Source organism: Gymnodraco acuticeps, unplaced genomic scaffold (genome assembly GCF_902827175.1).
Source record: "Gymnodraco acuticeps unplaced genomic scaffold, fGymAcu1.1, whole genome shotgun sequence".
Taxonomy (NCBI): Eukaryota; Metazoa; Chordata; class Actinopteri; order Perciformes; family Bathydraconidae; genus Gymnodraco; species Gymnodraco acuticeps.
In genome coordinates this window covers 722,250-747,893 of record NW_022990743.1, presented here as the reverse complement: position 1 = coordinate 747,893, position 25,644 = coordinate 722,250, and the positions used below count along the sequence as shown (strand labels likewise).

General features: G+C 41.0%; 1 protein-coding gene across 1 annotated transcript; it reads right to left on the bottom strand.

Moving 5' to 3' along the window:
* Positions 1-6,013: 6,013 nt before the first annotated feature.
* Positions 6,014-24,425, bottom strand: col6a2 (collagen, type VI, alpha 2). The gene is made up of 32 exons (XM_034232063.1): positions 24,180-24,425; positions 19,759-19,850; positions 19,508-19,608; positions 19,253-19,396; positions 18,101-18,466; positions 18,000-18,020; positions 17,561-17,626; positions 17,373-17,471; positions 17,234-17,260; positions 16,695-16,721; positions 16,538-16,582; positions 16,340-16,393; positions 16,186-16,248; positions 16,036-16,098; positions 15,859-15,912; positions 15,704-15,739; positions 15,561-15,623; positions 15,369-15,431; positions 15,205-15,267; positions 14,298-14,360; positions 13,971-14,021; positions 13,785-13,883; positions 13,646-13,708; positions 12,559-12,594; positions 12,431-12,476; positions 12,187-12,339; positions 11,336-11,430; positions 10,464-10,645; positions 10,200-10,378; positions 9,755-9,793; positions 7,834-8,168; positions 6,014-7,011 (listed from the first exon to the last, which is right to left on the bottom strand). The coding sequence occupies exons 2-32, from the start codon at positions 19,832-19,834 to the stop codon at positions 6,745-6,747; spliced, it is 3,039 nt and encodes a 1,012-aa protein (XP_034087954.1). The 5' UTR covers positions 19,835-19,850; positions 24,180-24,425; the 3' UTR covers positions 6,014-6,744.
* Between the last annotated feature and the right edge of the window lie 1,219 nt (positions 24,426-25,644).

The window sequence follows — 25,644 nt, the reverse complement described above, 5'->3', positions numbered from 1 at the left end:
ACATAGTGACAATACATTTGCTCACATCAACTGGTAGCTAGCTATGTGTGTGTAGCATGAAGGGGCTACAGATTTATTTTCGTTTTGTAACCCTCTCGTGTAAAATGATAAATACATTAGCTAAACCCAAACTTAGCTTTCATCAAAGATTCTTAATGAGAGGTTGAAAACCGTCTCTGCTTTCATGGAAACCCCAGAAACTGGTTGTGACGGCTGCTGTTCTTTACTGAATGGTTAGTATAATCCATGTAGGGTCCAGTTATTTGTATTGGCCAGTGTTAGGTAAGTGCTGGTTTTGTACCCTACATCTATGTTAAGCTGTTCAACGTTCTACTAACACTATGTAGTTATAAGATAATACATTGAGAGAGCTGAGACAAGCTATACAAGCGTATCTGTTTGATTAGGGCTGCAACAAACGACTAATTTGATAATCGATTAATCTATCGATTAATGAAACGATTAATCGACTATTCGGACTATTATGCCTTGCACAATTTCTCAAACGCTCTTATTTAGCCATCAACTTTTAGATTTAGCTTGAGGTTGTTTTAGGCATGTGGAAACTAACAATGAAGACAATAAAGATGAATACTTGATTCAAAAATACATATATTATTAAATTAACTAAACACACTTTGAACAAAATTAACATTGCTTTTTATTCAAATTAAATAGGCTACATAATATTTCACATCAAAAGAAACAACAGTGTTTTAACAAATCGTATTAAATAATGTGATGACAGAACTGTAAACAGAATAGCTGAAACTTTAACAAAATAAAGAGTAACTCTGTTTCCTCTAATCATTAACCCATGCTTGTATAATTGCTAGCATACATAACACCTGACGTGGAAACGTTACTCGTGGATGGGGGGGCTACAGAGCTACTAGAAAGACAGTCGAACCCGGTGCATTCCTCCGTCTGAATGTGGAGCACTTTTGCTAAATGTTTAGACAAATTGCTCGTGTTACCGCCCTTACATGCTAAACACTTATTGCACTATTGGCAACGAGCATTGTTCACATCGAACAGGTAAAGTTTAACCACCTCGGAGCGCGTTCTCTCCGCCATCTCCTCCGTGTGTGTGTGTGTGTTGCTGCATGTAGCAGCTGCCAGAGCCGTATAATAGAAGAGTTACGACAACGGAAGTCCAAAAACGGTTATCGTCACGTGGTTCATGTAGAAGAGGATCGTTCCCCGGAAGTTCATGGCGGGCAATGTGAATGCATTGATAACAGGAGATAGAACTACGATTTTTGGTAATTATTAGTGAATAAAGGTTTTGATTTGCAATATTTATACAACAAATCGATATGTGTATGTATTTACATCAATATGTTTTAAAAAATAAAATAGAATTTGCTAATATTAAGTGATAATATTAGGATTAGTGTGAACAACTAGTTTACATGTTAGGCTAACAGTGCCTTGGTTAAAGAGCCTGTTGCTGTTTATTTATAGCTTTGAATTCTTTAAAACCAATATTATCTTCTTAAACTTGTATGGTAGTCAGGAGCATCACTTTCTAATGTTTATTGATATATTTAGAGGGAGGGGATCTAAAGTAATGCTTTAAAATTCAGATTAGATTAATGTCTACCATTTTCTTAAATTCATGGTAGTTTCAGTAACCATGGTAATTGAGGACACAAGTTATCTAAATGACTAATGTCATCTTTATGGCTTTCAGAAAGGACAGGAGACCGACAGGTGACTATCAAAGGACTAGCAGCAGCATGATGATGATGATGTTAAATGTGTTGTTTTAGGATTATCCATTGCAAATACATGGAATTCAATAAACATTGAATAGCATATCATGCAGTTTGTCTGTGCCTTTTCCTCCATGTTGTCCTGGTTTGCTGTGCTGCCTCCTAGTCGCCACCATGGTTTGCTGTGCTGCCTGGGGATGCTCCAATCGCTCTGAGAAAGGAGTACGAATGTACAGCTTCCCCACTGACACAGAGCGGAGGAAGCAGGAGCAATTTCACGACCAACAGCAAAAAAATATGTGATTTATATACAAACACTGCATTTGCACTTTTTCACAAAACGAAAACCACACCATTGGGAAAGCTTAATGTTTTGTTTAATACAAAAAACAGGGAAAGGCTTGAAAAACACTGAGAGTTGAGACTCAGGGTGCAGGGTGAGGGTCTCAGTGCAGGTATTCAGGCTCCATTGAATCCCCCTCTGGTTCTTGTGCTGAAAGAGGGAGTAACAGACAGGAGAAAGGGTTATACACACCTATATAGCACACCTATTGGATGGGAAATTGCCTTGGGGAGATAAGGTGTGGTCTTTGTTCCCAACTGAAGTTATGGAACTTTATTATTTGTGAGTTTAACAAAGTATGACAAATGGCATCAGTAATATGATATGAATTTCTATAAAGTTGTCTCACATTCTTGGTCATATTTTATATACAGTATGTAATGAGTATAACATGTCCAGTAAGTATAAAGTGTTTCCTAATACTGTGTATTCAACCACTATGGAATATGTATGTGGGCAGACAAAACTGAGTTGTTCTGTGTGTGAAGTAACCTCAAGTCACTCCGCAGGCACATTTTGATGCAGACCAGTTTGTCAAGACAAAAAAGGGCAAGACTAGGCTGAGAGCAGAGGCTATACCCACCATCTTCGTGCATCGCCCTGTGGTCAAAAAGAGAAGGGCCCCTGCACCACGATTCACCCCGGGACCTGTATCTACAAAGCCCATAGCTCATGATCACAGCGATAGTGTGAAAGGTGACACAGGTATAATAAGTATGAACTCTTAGTAACAAAAGTAATATTTCTTATTTTTAAGTGGTATAATATTTTTAAATTGTCAAACATTTACAGTGCCATGTCTTCTACTTACATTAGTCTCAAAGATTGAGGGAAGAAGGGAAGGGATCACTGCCCTCCACCTGCCAGAGGAGCGCAAACAACAAAAACAAGCAAGGTGTCCCGTCATGTACCTGGAAGTTTGGGTTGGCAAAATGGAGTAAGAGAGGGACTTGAAAAACCTTGGTGGCTCTCTACTCCTGTTGTTACAGTTGTCTTGGTTACAGCTCTCACGTGTTTTTTTGTTGCCATTTCCACATCTTTAGAAAATATGAAATAAAAAATTGAAGTGAAATCAACCTCATCTCTGGAGAACAAACTTTGATTTCTCTGTCTTGTGAGTTTGCAGTCTTGCTCCTCCACCTGTAACATCACTGCCCCTCCACCTGCCATACAGTAGGTTACTAACAAGATTACTTATATAATACAGTGATAGAATACATGTTTAGTATGCTTACTTATATAAAACAGTAGTATTAAACTTACCTTGTGTTTTCACACTCACTTAAGTCCCTCTCCCTTTGCCATCAATCCAAAATCAGCTGAGCTGCAACATTATACACACAGGTAATCAACATAATCACAAGGACACAATATGGCTCTGCTAAAAACACTCACTCTTACACGCACCAAAGTTATATTTATCTAATATTGAACTCCCTCCACCCCCGCATACAATCCCGTTTAGAAGCCCCTCTTCTCTAATTCAACAACGTTGGACCAAATAGACATTAAGAGAACGGAATTTACAATTAAAAGGTTGTTCAACGTCTGTTGCTAACTTGCTTCGGTATCCTAGCTTGATCTGTTATCTGTAAACGTTCCCTAAATCTACTGATTTAGGGATAATCCACTGACATCCTTTAATACACATGTTCATTTGAATCAAATGTACTGATAATATCCGCAATATAAATCTTTAAACTTCTTCTTACCTTTAAAAGTCCGTCACGAACGGTTATTATGCTGCAACTCTACCGCTCTGCTAGCCTTGGCGCTAACTTCCGGGGAACGAATGAGAGGCTCCACGATCCGCCATTGCTGTAAAAAAGTGGTCCATTGGAGTGAACGGAGATGTCATAACTCTTCTATTATACGGCTCTGGCAGCTGCGTGTGTGTCAACTGCCCCGCCCCCTCGCACACAGACGGGGGAGAGAGATCGAAAATACATCAGACGCATTTTTTTGTCTTTTTGCATATTAGAAACGAGTTGGCGACACTGGCCCGTCCACACTACAGCGTCTGCAGCGTCTGCAGCGTCGACAGCTTCAATCTGCCCATTCACTTTGAATGGGGTGACGTCACGTTGCCGCTTTTTTTCGCCGAACTGAATTGTGGGTAGCAGAGCGGTCCGTCTCCGGCGTCAGTGTCTATGGCTGCTTCTCAGGTCGACTATTTTCATTTCCTCGCTCCTCGGTCCTCGGTCTCACCGGAAGTTGATTTGCCTGCGCCATCTTGAGTACCGTCCCATGGCTCTTATTTCTGCCGGAGGACCGAGGACCGAGGATCGAGGAGCGAGGAGCGATCATGGAGGAGCGATAACCGAGGAACCACCAGACCATCCTCCGATGAAATCCTCAGATACTTACCCCGCCCCCTTACTGTGTATCGCTCACTGATTGGACGAGGCAGTGCATGCACTGATCTGATGCTTCTTGACATGAGAGCAGAGTGAAGAAAATACATGAACCTCACGGGAGTCACTCCTCAGTTTACCGTGTTTTGTTTCAATTCATGTATCATTTAGTTACAAATATGTGATATATCTGAACAACAAAGTGGTACAAAATCATTTAATTCATTTTTTGGAAACATTTTCATGATCGCTTTTTTCGTTTTACATTTTCATTTATTGTCATTTCCATTCAGTCAGTCATTAAGTGCTATTAAAATGTTAATGTGCTACATATCCACACAAACACACAAAGTGTGCAATCCAATGAATGTTAATCTAACTGGGTTTTGATAGATAACATATCTCTTTTTCTTCTCTGAATTATTTTATTTCTTTTGTGCACGCTAATCAATATTAATCAAACTAATGTTCGTTTATACATTTTAAGAATGGCGTTTATCTTTTTTGAGAATTACTTCTTAATTTATTTCATGTATTTGGATCTACAACAGATGATACAAATGTTTGTGTCAGTAAATGTGTACTAACAGAGGCGGGGGTGTTTGTGGAAATAACGGGGACAGAGCTGCTGTCAGACGATCAGCTGTGCAGCGTCATCACAAACGGACGTCGCTTCACGTGACGCTCCGGAGGAAAGGACGTCCCATTGCTCTTAAAACTCATTTCCCTGCTTCTCGTGGTTTCCTTGCGTCCCTCCATGCTTCCCTAGTGGGAGGGACTAGAGGCAGGGAAACGACGTAAGTGAGGGAAGCAAGGATTTAATTTAATCGACCTGAGAAGCAGCCCATGAGTGGACAAACCTCGGAAGTGGCCATTGATTCACGTTAGCTATACAGTTCATGTTTTAGAAAATAACAATTTCAACGTTTTGGTACAACAAATATTAGCATCAAAATGAACTTGAAAGTACAATAAGTTGAAGTATTGATTATGCAAAAATGGTAATACAATCACTTCCGTGAGTTTGGCCCCGCCCCTCGCTCCAATGACCATGAGACCATTTAGTAAGGTAAAAAGCAAAAAGGCCTCTCAAACGCTCTTCCGTTTACGTGTTTAATAAAGAAAAACAATTGGACGGTAGATAAACGGATTTAATACAATATTTGAATACAATTATTATTGCATTAAAATGTAAAAACGTTAATGTGGTTGCAGCTGGTAAAGATGGGGCAAATACACTGCTGTGTAACTTAACCTTTGATAATTAATTATAATGTATCAGTTGATTTGAATGTATTATATTTTGTAGCCTAAAGCTGCAAAACAGATCACTCCGCTTTGTATCTTTCCGTATAGCAGAGGGAGCCAAATGCACATAACAGACAACATTTGTCTAATTACAATTATGGATAGAAGATCATTATTACATTCCAAAAGATTAAAGTGTAGTATGTAAGTGTGTGACTTATTTTCTTTATTAAAATCATTGCCTCCTCCTTCATGCAGTGTTTGCAGTGATTCAATGACTAATTGCACGTGGATCAAAAACACATGAACACATCACACATGTATGTGTTTAGCAAACACAGAACACAGAGTTGGGGTCACCACATTAGGCTTTATTTGGAATGAATGTTTACAGATTTGGTTATTTTCCGTTTGTCCCTCAATACGTGTGTCATTAACTACAGCGTGTACCCTGTGAGGGATTCTCATGTGGCTGAGTGTGGGGTATTTATATGATATCTGTTTCCCCATGTAGAAGATATGTCTCAATGCATTCATTTCCTGAACATACTACAGTAATTACATCATTACCACGATGTAAAAAAAAGCTTTCAGAACCAATCAGATGGCTTTGTCCTTTATTTCTATTTTAGCACCATTAATGTAAATACTGACTTTGTGAAGACTGAGGGAGAGAGAGTGAGAGAGAGATAGAGAGAGAGGGAGAAGGGGTGAGAGAGAAAGAGGGAGAGAGAAACTTCAATACAAAATAAAGTGTACAATTTGTTTCATACACATTCAATAATCATACACCTCTCCTCCGGTTTCTTGTGAGTGTCTTTGGAAGTGCTGACAATAGATTTAGAATGATAATCGAGTTACAAATGATATTGCAAGCCTATGTGTTTGTGTGAGTGTGATCAGCTGATCCTACAAGGATAGTTTTGTTTTTTGTCAAAATTAATCTGGTTCCACAACAGTGCCTTACATCCAGTATTGAGAATGAGGTTTGTTGAACTCTGTGTGTGTTTACGTGTAGCTGAAGGAGCTTCCTTCACTCTCTGGGTTCTAACTCTATGGTGCAGAGTGTTACAGTTCCTCCCTAGCATATCCAGCGGATAAAGCGCTCAAAGAACGAGGGGTTGTTCAGCACGCTGTAGTCAACTCCCCTGAAGATGGCCGACATGTCCCCTAGCGACACCTTCCGCAGCACCTCTTCGTCTGTGTCTGATCCCATGGCGATAACCGTGGGAACGCCTTCCGCTCGCCTCATGGCAGACACGCCCTCGTCCAGCTGCTCGCTGGCTGTGATGCCATCGGTGATGAACACAAACGCCAGCTCAGCGTGACGACGGACCAAGCGGTCTCCCTGTTACAAAAACAAAATGCAATGTTACAATGGAAACACACTTTCATTGTCATGTCAATAGTTATATAAGAGGATTAATATCATACTCATTTCTGTGTGTTGTTATCTAGCTGGAGCCAAATACATTTAGCTTGGCATAAAGACAAGAAGCATGCTGTTGTTATTGACATGTTATTATTGGCTTTCTTGCCGAGAGATGAGATAGAGGATGGGTACTACTCTCATGACTGTACAGCAAAACAAAGCTAGAGCTAGGATGTGAGTAGCTTATGAAGACTACAAACATGGGGAGAAGCTACACTGTTCCATGTTTGAACATATATTAATTTACCAAAAGTAAAGTGTAAAGATGACAAGTAGTGTTTTTTCTGGGAGTTATATGCCTGACTGACTCTTAGTTGTAGGTGGTTACTTCCAGGAGTCTGAAAAATACATTTTCATGAAACCAAAATGCTGCTAATAACTTTCATGCAACGAAAAAACTGTGTGAAAGGGTTGAACTTTTACGTTTGAAATAAGGACAAGCAGGGGTAGCAACGTGTCAATTACAAGGGAGCACTGCCCTAAAGCATACACTGCTATATTGATGTTTATTTTGTTCTAAATGGGACCATGATTTACAAAAAGTATGGTAATTTCCTCATAGACTTCTATACAATTTGACTTATTTTTTGCAACCCTTGCTCCCTGCTGGCCATTAGAAAGAATGCAGGTTTACAACACTGGTTGGTGTTTGCCAATTGGTGCAGAATGAGTGGTATACTTTATTTTTACACAATAAATCAAATAAAAAAGAGGAAATCTGCTTGTGTGTGTTCATACCTGTGGAATCACCAGGTTGTTGACAGCATGGATGATAGCACTGCCCAGAGCAGAAGAGGAGTCCATGTAGTTCACCTTGGACAGCGCATCATAGATCACTGTGAGATTGTGCGTGAGCGCGAACTCCACTCGCTGTTCTGTGGGGCTGCCGTACTGCAGCAGAGCAAAGCGGGCGTTCCTGTTGTCTGTCTGGCCGCTAGCCAGGGTAAGTTTGCTAGCCACTTTCTCGATGAACTCTTTGGCCCTGCGGTGGTCCTCCAATCCCATCCTCTCAGAGCCATCCAGCATGAACACCACATCCACTGGTCTCTGAACGCAGCTAGCCACTGCTGGCTCTGGAACAAACACACACATACACACATGAAGTTCCAAATCAAAACGTGATGTTCATAGAGCTACAGCTGGTACACAGATGCTCGTAGGCCAAAGCCAGCAAATGATATGGTAACATGGTGTGTTTCAAGTCTAGCTGCCGAAACCCATTTAAACCTTCTTATATCAGTACTGGCCTTTTTAAGAAATCACTTTTTTAGTTTGCTTTATGATTTTATTCTCTTTAGATTGCATTATAAAAACATGAATACATCTTGTACAAAACAAAATAGTTTATATCAGCAAGTTTGAGTAACAGAGCGAACATTTGGTTGGGTGACCACGTTGCTCTGTGGTCATTTTCCTCTAGTCATCCTACTTTACAAGCCAAGCCACATGCAAAAGAAACATGCACCAATCAAGGGCATACCAGACAATATTTCCTTCATTTTCAGTGCCAAGTCCATTACCCCAACATCAACATACACCTACGTCTGACTCATATGCTCTTATATATATAAAACCAGATATTTTCCAAATGTCATGGCCTTTTCACCAACATGACTCATTCCCAGAGCACAAAAAAGTTAAGGCCGTAACCATGGATATGTGCAAAACAGCGGGAAAAAAGGTAATTGTAGTGATTCAGCGGGCTCGTGATTCACAGTGGAAATGAGGCTTCATCAAAGAGCCTCTGTACACTAAACAGGAGCAACATGAATGGCTCTGCAGACCAATCTGCCTCCAACAAAAGGACGACATCGGCTTTCAATGGGAATGGAGAACGTTCCTCCACTAAGGTTTAGGAAATGATATGTATCATATTGCTAACAGACTTACATTTCTGCGAGAAAGCTCATTGTATGTAGTTAGAAATGTTCTATGAGAAGATGGAGCATCACATTTTTAATTTCGACCCATCATCATACTGTATAACTTTACACAATGCTGCTTTGATATGTTAGTACTAGGCCAGTTTCATATCATGCAATCATTTTGCATCAGGCCAGGTGAACATTGCACACATTGAGTTAATAAAAAATGCCCACAGTTTAATAAAAATCTATTCTAAGTCCAGCAGTAAGCTTATTAGTTGTTGGCGTCCAGATTGGCGAGGTAGCATGGATAGCATATTAGCATTAGCAGAGTCCTAAGGCTCTTTCTGGGTCTCCCATAATGTCTCCGTAGACATATTTGAAGGAGTCGATGAACAGCTGGGTCCACTGCTGCCTGTCCGCTCCCTGGCTGAGTTTGGCTCTCTGGGCTGTGTACGCCATGGTTGCCACGCCAACCCCATACTGCTGCTCGCTCAGGCCGTTCAGCAGGTTGGTCACACCCTCCAAAGAGGTGGGGACCAATGAGGGGCTGCCTTCCTCGGCCAGAGGTTTCCATGGGGGAGGGGCTTGCCCCTCAGTTACGCCCCCTCCTGAAACAAGCGGGCGATATCTCATTGTGGGCGGGGTCCCACACACACGACGCATTAACACAGCCAACAGAGAGGGGCGGAGCTATACTGAGTTGCCTTAAGAATGCTGGTTACCCAGGCCTAATCGCTGGAAAATCTTAGAAGCGGAGACATCACGTAATACAGAATATTTTAATATATTACCTGATTTACAAGGGAGATCTGGGCATTTGGTGATGGGATCTAAAGCAAAGATAACAACAGATGTCACACAAAAAGGTCACAATAAACAGATGGACATAATCTATGTAATCAGAATAAGGAAATGTACATTGTTACAGCAAAAGTAAATAGCTTAATATTAATAAGAAGCATAAAATATTAAAGATAAAAATTGAAATTACACAAATTACAATTTACAATATTGAAATCCAGTATCAGAGACAGTATTTAAGAAAAATAAGTGTAGCATGTATAAAGTAGTGTGATAGCAGCCAGGTGAGGTGTATTAAAAGTGGAAGTATATATTGCACAGTTTTGTACAGTCTCACCACAGATCAGCAGCAAGTAATACAAGTAATATTAATGAAGTGGTGTGTATAGAAATATATATATATATATATAATTTGTGCTTCAGTATAGATCGTACCTGGGCAGATCACATGTTCTATCTTGTCGATGAACTCCTCGGCCACCAGGTCTGCAAAGCGCCTCATGCCCATCACCCTGCCGTCCTTCTGGCAGGCGATGCTCTTCAGACTCTCATTCTCCTCTATCTGGTCAAACATGTCTCCGATACCGATGGCACTCACATCAACGCTGGGATCTCTGCGCGCACAATACAAGCAATGAGATAAAGCTTTGTTCTTCCAAACAGTTCTAAATCTGGATATGCAGCGTAACGGCCAGGCACCTGCAGAGGTAGGTGAGCAGCGAGTCGTCATCTCTGGGGTCGAAGCGTCCGTCTGTGATGACAACCACGGTGACGTTGGCTTTGGCTCTGCGGCTGTCCCTGATCAGGTGGTCATAGGCGTACTTCAGGGCGGATGGAGTCCATGTTCCTCCAGCGATCCACTCCAAACGCTTCACTGCATCCTGAATGGTGGACAAGTCAGACTGTGAGAGGTCTGTAGGTTCATGTTATGAGAGAGAGTGGACACAGAGTCTCATAGTCATAGCTGTAAACTGCACTTAAGTTAAATTACTATGCAGTTGTTTGCACTTACTGTGTTCATAAAACTTCAACTCAGACAACAAAATAGTAGCTACCTTGGAATCAATGCCTAACAATAAATAGACCTCTGGAGTTATGGGAACAATCTCTTAGTTTGTTATAGGGTAGCTTTTCATTGGTTAAGATGCCAGGTTCAGCAGAAGGCTAAGTTTGTTGTATTTTCCATCATCCACAAATGGTGAGGTAGCATGGTTAGCATATAACCTTTAGCATAAATCTAGCTTCACAGTTAGCTATGGCCCAGTATGACCCGCCCTACTCTGCATTTTTTACCCAAAATACAGTGTAAAGGACGATAAATATTAATAGTAGTCTTTTAATGAGAGAAAACAAAGAAAAAGGCCAGCTTTGGTCTTTAACATGGTGCTACCAGTCATTGCCTATACAGATACTTGGTTAATGTCAGAACTGAAGTGCAGGATATGTGCACATATGTAACCCTGATGTCATTAATTAAGAAACATCTGGACAAAAGAAGACAAAACAACAGTCTGTAAACACCCTAAAAATACACTTCAAAGCAGTTTGCACATGTGTTTGTGTTTTGAGACCTTGAAAGCAGACAGTGAATCGATCTTGGGGTCGTCGAGCTTGATGGCCTGGAATGTTCCACTGTGACTGTACTGAACAACGCCCACGCGTGTGCCTGGGAACACAAGCAAGCAAAGTCAGCATCCATCTTGTACATTTTTATGACATTGTACAGACTAACGCAGCGTCCACACGGCAACGTGCGTTGAAGCTTGCTGGCGGGCGTGTCTGAAACTCCACCAACAACCAATCACATGAATCTCCCGCCCCGGACACATAAGCACGTGGTTTGATTGGCTAGAGCTTGTACTGGCATATGATTTGATTGGCTGACGCTTCCGTCGAAGCTTCAAAAGTTGAACTTTTCTCAACTTTTGAAGCGAGCAAAGCGAAGCGACGGAACCACAATGCAGTTCGGTAAAGCGTGACGTCACCCCATTCAAAGTGAATGGGAAGAAGCGTTGAAGCTTCAACGCACGCCGCCGTGTGGACGGGCCGTAATGCTTCAATCATAAAATCACTTAAATTAATGAGGCAAAAAAACGCCCGGACACTTTTTTCATTATTTATGTTGCTTGACTAGACCCTTTTTTTAAATGTATCAACTCCATTTTGCATTTTTGAATAGGGAATTGGACCTTAAAAGTTAGTTATTGAATCTTGTATCTTGAATCTTTTTGTTGACAGAGCCAAGAGCTAAAAGCTAACAGAAGTTCCATTAAGTTACAATCTGATGTGTTCAAGGTCTATTTAGTCAAATTGAGTGTATGGAAATATTGGAAAAAGGGAAAATATAACTTTAACCGTGATACGTTCAAATGTAATTCTGTTAAACATATTTGTTGTAACTTGAACAAATGCATGTTCAAACCTGTTTCTGATTTAGGGTCTTTGGCCATGGACCCCAGTCTGTTGATGGTGTTGATAACAAAGTTCTTCTCCAGGGTGAAGTTGGTCAGACCCACTGACTCTGAGCTGTCAATCACAAACACAATGTCCAGGGGTCCGCAGATTTTCTCACAGTCTGCAGACGACAAAAAAAACACAAACTGTGAGAATCTGCCAGAGCATATTCAGATAACAAACGGAAACACAAGGGCGATAATAAAACTCACCACAGCACCCACACGTTTCCCTGATGTAGTTCATAACATCACATTCCTGCAGGAAGAACAATTAAATCATTAAATCCATTATTTTAATGTGGCTGTGATAAAAGAGCGCTTAGATGAAATGTTCTTACAGTGAGGCCGGGGTCTCCCTCAGGACCAGAATTTCCCTGCAGAGGAAGAGAAGACACACAATCACATCCTGCCTCTTAGCTTTGGTTTGGGATTTCGACAAGATAATTTTCATTTCATTTCATTTAATCGTTTATTTGAACCGGGACATTGATGAACATGTTAAACAAAATAATGCTTTCAAATGTAAATGAGCCGGTTTTTAGCTTTGAGCTAATTTCTATCCGTAGTCCCGTCACATACAACATTTATGAACATGACGGTTATATACATGGCAAAAATAAATACATGATATGCTGAAAAAGTATGAGCAGCATACAAGCATTTACCACATGGCAGAACAATGGAGCAGCTACGATACATAAAGTGCATTTAGCGGTGATTGGTCTGTTTGTTTCTAATAATCACTATCAAGTAAACAAATGAATAAAAGGAATGCACAATATATACTTTTTTGTACTTGCTGAAGACTGTAACAAGACTGTGAAATAATACTGAAATATATATATTTTTTTACAATTTAGTAATGTTATTACTGACTACTTTTATTTGTTCCTATATTTTCATTTGCTATTTTTTTTGCTGTCTTTGTATTAGATTTGTATTTCAGTCTACTCATTTTATTTTGCCTTTTTATCTGCAATGTCCCCTTTATTGTAAAAATGAAAGTGTAAATGTATTCGCTGTGGGATGAATAAAGGATTCATTATTCTGCTTATGATTCAAATTCTAGTCAATGTCAACCATTTGTGTTGCTTGAAAGTGAGTTATAGTGGAGAACTGCAAATCAAATTTGTTTTTAACATCAATCTTCAATTAAACAATGTTCTTATTTCAATCGAACACGCATTTTGTCTTATTTTAGAAGCATAATGAAAGCATATTCACTTGAAGATCTATTTATTGACTCAAAGTGATATCATCTTTGCACTTTTTTGGCATATTTTCCTAATATAGTCTATAGACTCTATACCACATGAAGACATTAGCTGAGTTTGGCACTAGCTGGATGCCACTCTCTATATCAGTGATCGTGTATGCAGCTGTATCTGTCTCACTTTACTGACAGTGTGCTTTTTATATACTTACATCACGCCCAAGCTCTCCTCTTGTCCCTCTTAGGCCGGGTTCACCCTGAGATCCTGGATCACCCTGTTGTAAGCAGACACATTAGCGTTGTGTAGCTGCAGAGTAACAGAATGCATCCAATAACAAGTAATGAACTCACTGCTCCTCCAAAAGTTCCTTTATTTCCTGGATCACCCTTTTGCCCGCAGTCTCCTCTGCCGCCACGAGGTCCATTGTTGCCCTTCTCTCCTCTCTCACCCTGAAACACAGTGGAGGAGAGATTTGTCAGCCACGTGTGTCACTTCGAGTAGTGAATGTGAAAAGACGAAGTGCATGTGTACGTTACCGATGATCCTCTCGGCCCGGGGTAGCTGAAGCCGGGTCTTCCTAGATCTCCCTGAATAGAGACAATGAAACAATCAAGACCTGAAACCGTCCGAGGAAGATGCACACACACACACACACACACACACACACACACACACACACACACACACACACACACACACACACACACACACACACACACACACACACACACACACACACACACACACACACCACACACACACACACACACACACACACACACACACACCACACACACACACACACACACACACACACACACACACACACACACACACACACACACACACACACACACACAGACCTTTGGCCCAAGCAGTCCAGATTCTCCCCTTGGTCCGGCATCACCATGGTCACCTCTGGTACCCTAAGATACAAACAGTGTTAATGTAGTGTTATGTAACTTGAACCCTAATCTGAATCAAAGCACGACAACAAATTACTTACTTACCTAAAAAACGTTAGAAGAAAAAAGCAAGACACATACATAGAATAAATTAAAGCTAAAACATAAATGTCAAAACATACAATCAAATGAAAGAGCTGTACCATTTCAAAAGTGTTCACTTACATAACGTTAGTGTTTATTCCACATATTCATATATTATCACAATATACAGTATTTATTCTGCTTAATCTTTCAGTATATAATGTTCTATTCTGTTTTATGTTATGCTATATAATATTTTTTTTTTTTATCCCTGCATTTTACTATGTCTGTTTTACTTTACTTTATTTGTTTGCACTAGTTTCATTTCTCTATTTTTCAGTACTGTTTGTTGCATTGTTGGAAGAACCTAGGACTTAAGATTGGTTTTCCAGTCCAAAACGACGCTGTAGCTATTGTGCATGTCAAAATAATGCCTTTGAAACTTTAAATCTTAAGAAAGGTGCAAAGGTTGACAGTATTATGCATAATTGAAAAAATGCAATGTACAGAGATACAGTCCCAAATATGTGACTTTTTATAAGTATACAGACATACTGTATGTAAAGACATTTATGTAAATATAAGGGAAGGATTTTTGTTTTAACTGTCTTTTATTTAGACAAAAGGAAATGTTGTTTACTGTAAAAAAAAAAAAGGAAATGGTACAACATCATCTAGAGAGGTGCTGGTGGCTTCTTATCAATCAAACCATTAGTGTGGACATTTGCATTTAACAATAGTAAGGAATGACATCAGAGTCAGAGCAGACATATAAACCTACATTTCTCCCGGCCTCGCCTGATGACCCTGGTGGTCCCCTGGGGCCTGGAAGTCCGTTGTCTCCCTGTTGAAATGAGAGAGAGATTTCAGGGATAGTGGGTATATTAGAGTGGTGGTCTTCATATTAACGTATGCAGATTAAAAATATGATATAGATCATCTCACCGTTGTTCCTTTGTTTCCTGATTCACCTGCAAGCCCTCTCAAACCCTCCGGCCCCATTTCACCCTGAAACAGAAACATCAGCGTTAAGCCCCCTGGTGATGGAACAATGTATTGTGACGAAACAAATAATCATAATAATTAATAATACATCACAGATTCACACTTGTTTCGATGTTGTGCTTAAACTCGTACCTTGTCTCCCTTTCCTCCATCTGTCCCCTGAGTCCCCTTTGGCCCATAGTCTCCTCTTCTCCCCTAGAACATAAAGACGATTAGAAAAGAAACAGGAAGCCAATACAGGCGCCCGGTGAAGTGTGATATGTGTGATTTCTTACCCCCTCTCCTTTCGGTCCAGCAAGTCCAGGGGTTCCCTGAGAAAAACAACACACAGGTGAGCTACAGGATGCACATCATGAGTGTGTGTTTGAAATATATAAACAACATCATGTTAATAATGTCTTTGACTCTCTCAAATCTGTAGAACACTCACTGGATTTCCTTTCAGTCCAGGGAAGCCAGGCGCTCCAGCACTTCCTCTCTCTCCCTGTGGGAGAAGCACCAGAGATTAGCATTTTAATATATTAACATATAAATAAGAACAAAGTGACCCTTAGTGATGAAACGAAAGACCTGATTAGATAACTGACTACCCCGTGTTTTTGTTTACCTTAGGTCCACCATCTCCGGCGGGGCCAGAAGGACCATCTCTTCCTGGGCGACCGCCATCCCCCTGAAGACAAGACACACACACACAAAGACGGTCAGGCAGAGATCAAACACAGGTTTAATGGAATTTGTTTTAGGTGAACAAACGCACCTTTTCTCCGTCAGTTCCACCTAAACCACGCTCACCAACGTCTCCTGGGTGACCATCAGGACCCTGTAAAGCATCAAACACACCATAAGTACTTCATCACACAACACAATCTGGATGTACAGATCATTTTGAATCAGGTTTAACGAAGTCATACTATGTTGCCTGGGTCTCCTTTGCAGCCAGGAGAGCCAATTCGTCCGATTTTACCCTGAGGAAGAAGATAAAAGGTAAAAATCAGATGTCGACTATTTAAAACATTTCAGAATAGGATAAGTTAGTTGTTAATGTTTCTAGGAGGCATTTGGAGGCAATGTACTAAACCTGGCCAATTTAATCCTTGTACAGCACATACCTTCTGTCCATCTGTCCCGTTGCGCCCTGCGATGCCACCAACGCCCTGACAACAAAGAAAAAAGGCAATTAGATGGGAAATATCAATATCTTACAAAATGTACAATAATAAGGGATTTATTTTGGCAATAAAATATAAATGGAGAACAAGTTCCTACCTTTTTCCCCTGAGTTCCGATCTCTCCCTGTGGGCAGACAGAAGATCAGCAGTTATTTTACGCACAATTAATTAATGGGTTTATTCAGTAACAGAATATGATATAATTCATCTAGATTATAATTTATCTACAACCCAAACCCAATTGGGCACAGGACCAAGGACCTAATAGGTGGTCAGGAGCCTCTATTTAAAGTTACTGTTCATATTTCTCGGGGGAAGTCATACAGAGACACAATATTACCGAAAAGACCACAAAGAGACAAAAAGACAAAAATGAGAGAGAAAACGACTACAAAGAGACACAAAACATCAAGACAGAAGAATAGCGTATATTAAGACATGCCAAATGACTAAAAAGAGACAAAATAACCAAAAAGTATGACTACAAAGAAAGGCAAAAACCCAAATAAGACAGAAAGTTACCACGGTGAGATGCAAAACAACTACAAAAGAAATGTTAAAAAAACGACCAAAAGTCCATGAACCAGGTCAGTTATCAAACACTTAAATTGTGCGTTGATGAACCTGATGCCTCACCTTCTCGCCTATATGACCGTGATCTCCCTACAGACAGGAACAAAAAGAAGAACATTTGTTGTTATAATATAAACACAAAGAAACTCTGAAATACTTCAGTGAATTGTGACGAGAGGCAGGTGGATGTTCAGTGACCTACCTTGGTACCGGGCTGACCGATGGGACCCTCGATACCAGGGTCTCCTTGGCGACCGCCCAATCCTTTAGGACCTGGGTCTCCGTTGTCCCCTTTAGCTCCCTGCAGTCAAAATGAGAAGATATGTGTGTGAGGTTGAAAGTGACTGGTGTGCAAATTCTGCAAAGTGTGTCAGTGTGTGTAGAGCTCACTTTCTGTCCTCTGTGGCCTGATGGACCGTCAGGCCCTGGGGTCTCCAGACAGGACACTTTGTAACACTGAGTGAAAAAGAACAAGAAAATATAAATCTTTATGATGAAATTCAATGAATATGTTTAAAAGAACTCAGGTTGCTTAGGAGGGAGGGGGTACGAGTGGGTTATATAATAATTAGATGAAAAGGAGGATTAAATAAAGGATGGACAAATATTTATAATAAACTGCAATTTAAATATATGTGAACGTTTTGGCGAGGCCACTAGGGCTGTTTCCATGTCAATATGTAAATCTAAATATCATACATGTAAACACAATATTTCAAAGACTTGCTGTAGTATCTCCACTATAACGAAAAGGGGGAAACGGTAAACCTGTAAACAATGGGGCCACAAAGAAATACATCTTTATGATCATTGTTGTTTTCATCCTTACATCGACAAACGCCAGATGTTCCTGTGAAGACAAAAGGAGCAAAGTGTGAGCAGAACAATCGTTGCTGATGTTTCATGTGTGTCTGTGTGTTTGTGTTTTACCATGGTTTGGATGATGCGGTCAATGGTGGCTGTATGTAGGACAACTCTGCCCTGGATAATATCCACAGCCTTGAAGTCCCTCCTGTAGACATCAGCGGGAGAGTTGGCGATCTCCTTCAGCCCCGTCTCATCCACGTTCTTCGATGCCGCCACGACGAACATGCGGATGCCCACGTCGCGAGCCCTCTCTGACGCCACTTTGATGCCCCCACACGGGCTTCCAGTCACGTGGCCGTCGGTGATGATCACAGCGAATCGGAGGGCTTTTGGGGAAGAGGCCGCCGTTCGCAGTATTTCCTGCGTCATGTTGGTGATGGCGCAGTCGGTGTGGGTGCCCTTACCCAGGTATTTGATTCCTCTGACGCCCTGCACACAAAAACAAGTGACTCGTTATCACTGGGGCCCAAAAGTGTTTATCACATAATCAGCACATACAACTGCTAATTGTTATCTTAACAGTTTGGTTTTTGTTTGTATTAAACAACAAGATTTAGCTTGTTATTTGGTTAGCTTTAAAGTGGACCTATCATGCTATATTTTAATAATATATTGTAGGGCCATACCTATATAAAACATGTCTGTGAAGTTTTTTTTCAAAATACCAAACAGATCATGCGTTTTAGCCATGCCTCATTTCGCTCTATTTGCTCTATTCCAGCCCTGTCTTCACAAGGGCTGATTCTGTGGCAAATGAGCTGCAGCTGACCACGCCCCCCTGCAAAGGAGGGGGGCGAGGCACGAGCGTCATGTTACCATGCTGTTACCATGCTGTTACCATGCCACGCAACCTCTCATTCCCCTGATAGGTGGAGAGTTGCCCATATAGGCGGAGCTCCTCGTCACTGACGTCAGAACAATTTCAATCTGTATCAGTCTGTATCAGATCCGTTGCAGCCCCGTTTTCCAGTCTTTGTGCTAAGCTAACTGGTGATTTACTTTTATTTTGACAAAAAAATCTGCGTATATGCCAAAATATCAGACAAAATAAAAATACAATTTCAATACAATTTTAAGACAAAAAGTATGTGATCACGTACAATACAATACTTGTGATGTCGCGTAGTTCAGCTTTAACCAGTATTTACATAATTTGAAGGCTGAATATACGGAATTTGGTGTGTGTGTTGGTGTGTTTGAGTATGTGTTACTCACATTGATGAAATCTTTCATGGATGCCATTCTACTGAACACTTCCTGTTTCTGGGAGAAGTGCAGTCCACCCATGTTCCAGTTGACTTGCACAACACCTTTGAGTTCAGCATCTTTCAGACGCAGTGCAAACTCCTCAGTGAATTGCTACAATAGAAAGAAACACCAAATTATACAACATGGCAATGATGATGACACTATGAAATGGAAATATTTTGTGTTGAGGTTTAAGTGGTGAATTTGCAGCAAAGGAGGAACCTTGATTTTTTCGACCAGCGCGCCAGGGGGCGGCTCCTGCAGGGCGATGGTCTCAGATGTGTCTATGGCGAAGTACACTTCGATGGGACATTCATTATTCTCTGGAGGAAACACGGAAGAAAAAACATGTGTAAAGCCTCTGTGGAAAATTGCAATGCATTTAAAAGCCAGATTAAATGTTTCATGGCGTGTCAATAAAATAGTGTTACTATGGCTTTAAGGAAACAAAGATTCACTTTGATGGCACTCACTGCTGCACTCTGACTGCTGGCCGTGCGCCAGGGCTCCAAAAAGAAGACAGAGCGTGATGACCTCTAACCCCAACATCTTCCTCGTCTCCTGTCTAACGTGTGAAGGAAGAGGACATACATTTATTTCCAAATGTATCAATCAAAATCAATAAGTGAAAAGAGAACTTGTGGAAAAGACAAGAAAAATAGAAGAAATAGGGATTGGAAGAAATGGAAAGACATATATATGACCATCGAAAGCCTGAATAAGTTTAGGAAAAAAGTGCAATTTTCTTATAATTCCTGTAGGATGTCTGTCATGCGATGGTTGATTAGAAAAGACATTTGCGAAATAACTTGGAAAGTAATTTCTTTATCAACTCTGCATCTGGTACTTCTTTGAGAGACAGTCCAGTGACCTTTAGCTGGGGAACAAAATGGCTGCCAGAGAGGTATGTAATGGGTTTGAAAGCCTTGCATTTGTTGAACATGGCCCCTCTTTCTTGTGTTTGTCGGAGGAAATGACAGAGGCTGGAAGAAGTGACTGATTTCAATATGGGCATACATTTGCCTTTTTACGAATTATTCATGCAAAAATAAACCTAAATCTTACACCTTTACATTCTGCCACATTTCAATCATAGATCCACTTAATATATACAGGCACATATATTTTAAGGATTCACTCTTTCACCAAATGAAAACTGTCAGTCCAAAGCTAACACATGGAACAAATGACGTTATATAAACATAGCACCTCATCATCAAGTTAAAAAAGTATACAAATATGATTTTAGGTGATGACACAAAATAAACTCATGATGCATTAGGGCCTAATGAGGAGCCTGTTGCTGACTGAATAAAGTACTTCATACGTATTGGATTTTTACCAGCAGATTTCAAAAGACACTCCAGAGGCTTTTTCTTTCCCTGCACCCAATATTTTACTTTTATATGGGCCTTTACCAAATGGTTAAGACCTCACTTCATGGTGAAGGTATCAAAATACATTTGGAAACCAATACATTTTCTTTAAATACTTTTTTAAGGAATGAACCATACTTGCTCATCTGTTTAGTGAGGTAAATGGTTCATTTGTGGGTGTCTTCAAGATTTTCTAATATAAGAACATTATATATTATTTGTAAAATGTCAGAAATAATGAAAGATCATACTAATATACTATTTACATTAAATGCATGATGGAATAACATTGAATAGATGTTATGACAACAGTGAATATTTTTTCAAGTTATTTTATAAATGTTGTTCCTTTATTATCTTTGTATAACTAGCCTACCTTTATTGGTAAAAGACAATTTAACCACCTCCAAATCTGAGGCCATGGTTCTCAGCAGTAAACCGATGGACTGTCCACTCCAGGTAGGGAATGAGTCCTTACCCCAAGTGAAGGAGTTCAAGTATCTCGGGGTCTTGTTCTCGAGTGAGGGAACAATGGAGCGTGAGATGGGCCGGAGAATCGGAGCAGCGGGAGCGGTACTGCAGTCGCTTACCGCACCGTTGTGACGAAAAGGGAGCTGAGCCAGAAGGCAAAAGCTCTCGGTCTTCCGGGCCATTTTCGTTCCTACCCTCACCTATGGTCATGAAGGATGGGTCATGACCGAAAGAACGAGATCGCGGATACAAGCGGCCGAGATGGGTTTTCTCCGCAGGGTGGCTGGTGTCTCCCTTAGGGATAAGGTGAGAAGTTCGGTCATCAGGGAGGGACTCGGAGTTGAGCCGCTCCTCCTTCGCGTCGAAAGGAGCCAGTTGAGGTGGTTCGGGCACCTAGTTAGGATGCCACCTGGGCGCCTCCCTAGGGAGGTGTTCCAGGCACGTCCAGCTGGAAGAGACCAAGGGGTAGACCTAGGACCAGGTGGAGGGATTATATCTCTTCGCTGGCCTGGGAGCGCCTTGGGATCCCCCAGTCAGAGCTGGTTGATGTCGCCAGGGAAAAGAAAGTTTGGGGCTCTCTGCTGGAACTGCTACCCCCGCGACCCGACCACGGATAAGCGGGAGAAGATGGATGGATGGATGAATTTAACCATTTAGTGGAGCATATTTTGAGACAGTAAAATCTCAAACTTGTGGAGTTATTTCACTATGGATAATGCAATTATATATTGAACGTATCGTATAACAAAAATCCATGACCAGAAGTTGTTTTTATTCTGTATAGTCCATTTAAATGTTGTTAGCTTAGCTTTTATACCTTTAGCATTATTTGCCAAATAAGTCGTTTGTAATTTATTTATTTAAGTTTGATTGATTCACATAATTGTTTTTTGAATAAAGTTACATAATTCTGTTCAGTTAGACCTCTCAAACAAAAAAATGCTTACCTTTATAAATGAAAGCTAACAGAGTCCTAGATGAGAGTAACACCTACGTCACTTCCGGGCAAAAATTACGGCCCCGCCCACTTTTGGGGGAAAACAACGCTGTCATTTGAATGGCGGTCAATACAAATTCTGAAGTTTTTGCCAATCCGATCAAATTTTTTGGAAAACCGTGGATTTTGGGATCTTCAAAGAGCCCGATTACGATGGCCAGTCAGGCAAACAATTACATTCGATCATTGGTAATCGACAATCGGTCTTGATATATGGTTACATTAAAATCAGTAGGCGAGGCTGTAATTTCTCCAGCTGTTACTCTCATGAGCAAGGCGGAACATAATAGTTTTATCATGCCAAAAAGCTGCTGTGTCGTTTATTGCACCTCAAACATTAAAAATAATCAAGAGTTCAGTGTTTCTGTACTTCCTCTAAGAACAAAGGACAGTAAAAGAAGAGCTCTGTGGCTTCAGGCTCGATCGCCATTCAAATGACAGCGTTGTTTCCCCCAAAAGTGGGCGGGGCCGTAAAGTGACGTAGATGTTACTCTCATCTATGAAAATCGATAGCCAGCCTACTGCTATATTTAACCATATATCGAGCCCGATCGTCGATTTCTAATGGCTTAATGCAATTGTTTGCCCGTCTGGCCATTGGAATCGGGCTCTTTGAAGATCCAAAAATCTCCGGTTTTCTTAAATTTCTGATCGGATTGGCAAAAACTTCAGAATTTGTATTGACCGCCATGCAAATGACAGCGTTGTTTTCCCCCAAAAGTGGGCGGAGCCGTTATTTTTGCCCGGAAGTGACGCATTTGTTACTCTCATCTCATAGATGAGAGTAGCGAGTTTTTGTTGCTAACTTCCTGTAGGAGGCAATTCATTTAAAGGGACAGCGACATCTAGTGGAGTATTTTAGCATATTACACGAGTGGTAAAGATTGCAGTTCAACCCAATTTTATATCATTTTTATTGACTCAAAATGTATTCTGCAAAAATATTGATGAGAACATTAATTATTTAAACCATTATATGTTATAAGGCCTCAGACTGCTGAACTCCAGAGGCTCTGACGGCTAAATCCCTGTTCACTGGCCATAAAGCAGGTTATCATGCAGGACCTTCATTATGACCCTGATTATCTCAGGTGTGCATATTCCTGATCAAAGCATTAATTAAATTAACACAAACCAACCAGCTGACACACTCGTGGTATGAGGCCTTCAGGGAACCCTGGGAGGTGAACACTGTACATGATTAATAATCCAGCCTAAACTCAACCCAACTCTCACATCAAGTTTTAACCCAACACATTAGTAGAAACATGTCAATAAAGACAGTGCAACCTCTAATAGCACAACCAGTGAGTGTCTACCACTGGGCCATCTGCCAACTAATGTTCACTGCAGTATAATGTACTCTTAAGACTACAGAAACGTGCATCCTCACAAGGGGGAACAAAATAAGACTTCTCTAATATAAGTAATACAAAGAAAATATAGTTTTCAATGCAAACAAAATCCCCACAAGTAGAGCAAAATAGGCATTTACTTATCTAAAAATAGTTATCAATAGATATATATTATTTATATCAAAAATAATGTCAGACCCCGCAATTTGCACTTAGGAAAACACATTTTTCAGACAAATAATTTAAAGCCATTACTTTAACACTATTAAGTCAGCCACGCGCTTTCTGTGGCTCCCTCTGGCGGACTGACAGCTGCGGACGGAGGAGTCGCTCCTGCAGATGTTCCCACTCCTCTCCCTCTGCCCAGGCCAGGGGAGCAAGTGGGAGACCCTATAGCCTTCACCACCACTGAACAGGTAAATATCATGCAAGAAAAACATGCAAATATAAGAGTACGACTAACAGACCCCATGTTCTGCCATGCTTAGGTTTTTATTTTCTTTCTTTGGCGATTCGTTTTTAGGTGTTTAAGGAGATACGAATCAATAAGTTTGACCGACTGAGAAAAATCCTTGATTTCTGTAGAAGAGACGTTTAAGACATGCAATTAGACAGCAAAAAAGAGGCAGACAAGAGGAGAGGAAGAAGAGAGAGTGAGAGATTGGCACACTGTTGTGCGTAAAAGTGCTGCTTACCCGAACTCTTTCCAACAACTTGAAAACTTTGCGAGCGTCTGATCCTCTGGTGATTAACTCCTCATCTCAGTCGGAGGGAAAACCGAGAAAGAAAAGCGAGATACAGTAGGTAGAAAATGGGGGAAATAAAGCCCTTGATGCGCGTTTACTTCCCGCAGAAGAGCCGTCCGTTCGCTCTCCTGTCCAGCCCCAGTCACCAGATCTGATCCCTCCTCCTGTACGCGCGCGATGCAACCAAGTGCTCATTTCTGTCCGCGTGGAGGCGCTATGGATCCGCAAGAACCGGAGTGATGTCGCCTGCGTGAACAACCGCCCCTCCCATCCTAACCTCCATGAATAAGACAGAATGCCAAGCACAGCTGGAGTTTTAAGCAGATCCCCCCTCGAAGAAGCGTTAAACTTTTCAAAGTGATTGTTATGCAGTTGTAGTTAGTATCATAAGATATTAATGTGTTATGGATGTGGCCCTCAGCGGAACACATGTGGACACCGAGCTTTAATGTCCCTGAGATAGAGCATTTTATGCTTTCACAGTTAATCTCACATGTGGTGCTCAGTCCGTTTGAAATAGAACAGGATAAAGAGTAGACTTAACCCTCCCATACTCATAAACACACACACACACACCCACCCACCCCCCCCCCACACACGCACACACACACACACACACACACACACACACACACACCACACACACACCACACACACACACACACACACACACACACACACACACACACACACACACACACACACACACAAAATGGACCCTGCTTGTGTCTGGTGGTCTGGTTAGAATTAGTAGGCCGAGTAAGAGGAGTTTATACTCGATGTAAACACTAACAGACTGTCCATGAGTCTGCTCTCCATGTTTAGACGCTTTTAGGTGCTCCAGCCGATTGCCGATTTGTATGAGTGCCGGTGGACATGGTGGGAGGTCTCCCTGTTGCAGGATTTACTGTGTATGTACACATCTGCAAAGACATTTACATCAACACTCTGAATGTAAAGCATATTTACATGTGCAGAAACAAATCATTGTTCAATTTGCTTGTATTCTCTGATGTGGCCCCGAAGAGCTGCTAATGCATTAATGAGCAACAGTGCCACTAATGTCTTACCCAGGACAGGACATGGGAGGCCATGTCATGAACATGCTGTTACATCCAAGTCCACATCCGTTACATGAGTAGTTATCAGTGGGGAGAGGGAGATGAAGAACAACAACAGAGTACGACAGGTGCTGATGTTAATGACCAGAAACTGGAATCAATTTCTTCAACAATACAACATCAAAGTGGAATTTCATGAAAGTTTGATCTGATCTCACCAGGAATTATCAGCTGCACTTGCAGAGATGTAGGTATACACACAAGAGTTAAACCCTATGTTTTTTAGTTTCCTCTTATCTTAAGGTATTGTGTTCGGTATTTCCTACCTTTCAGGTGTTGACTGAAGTAACCCA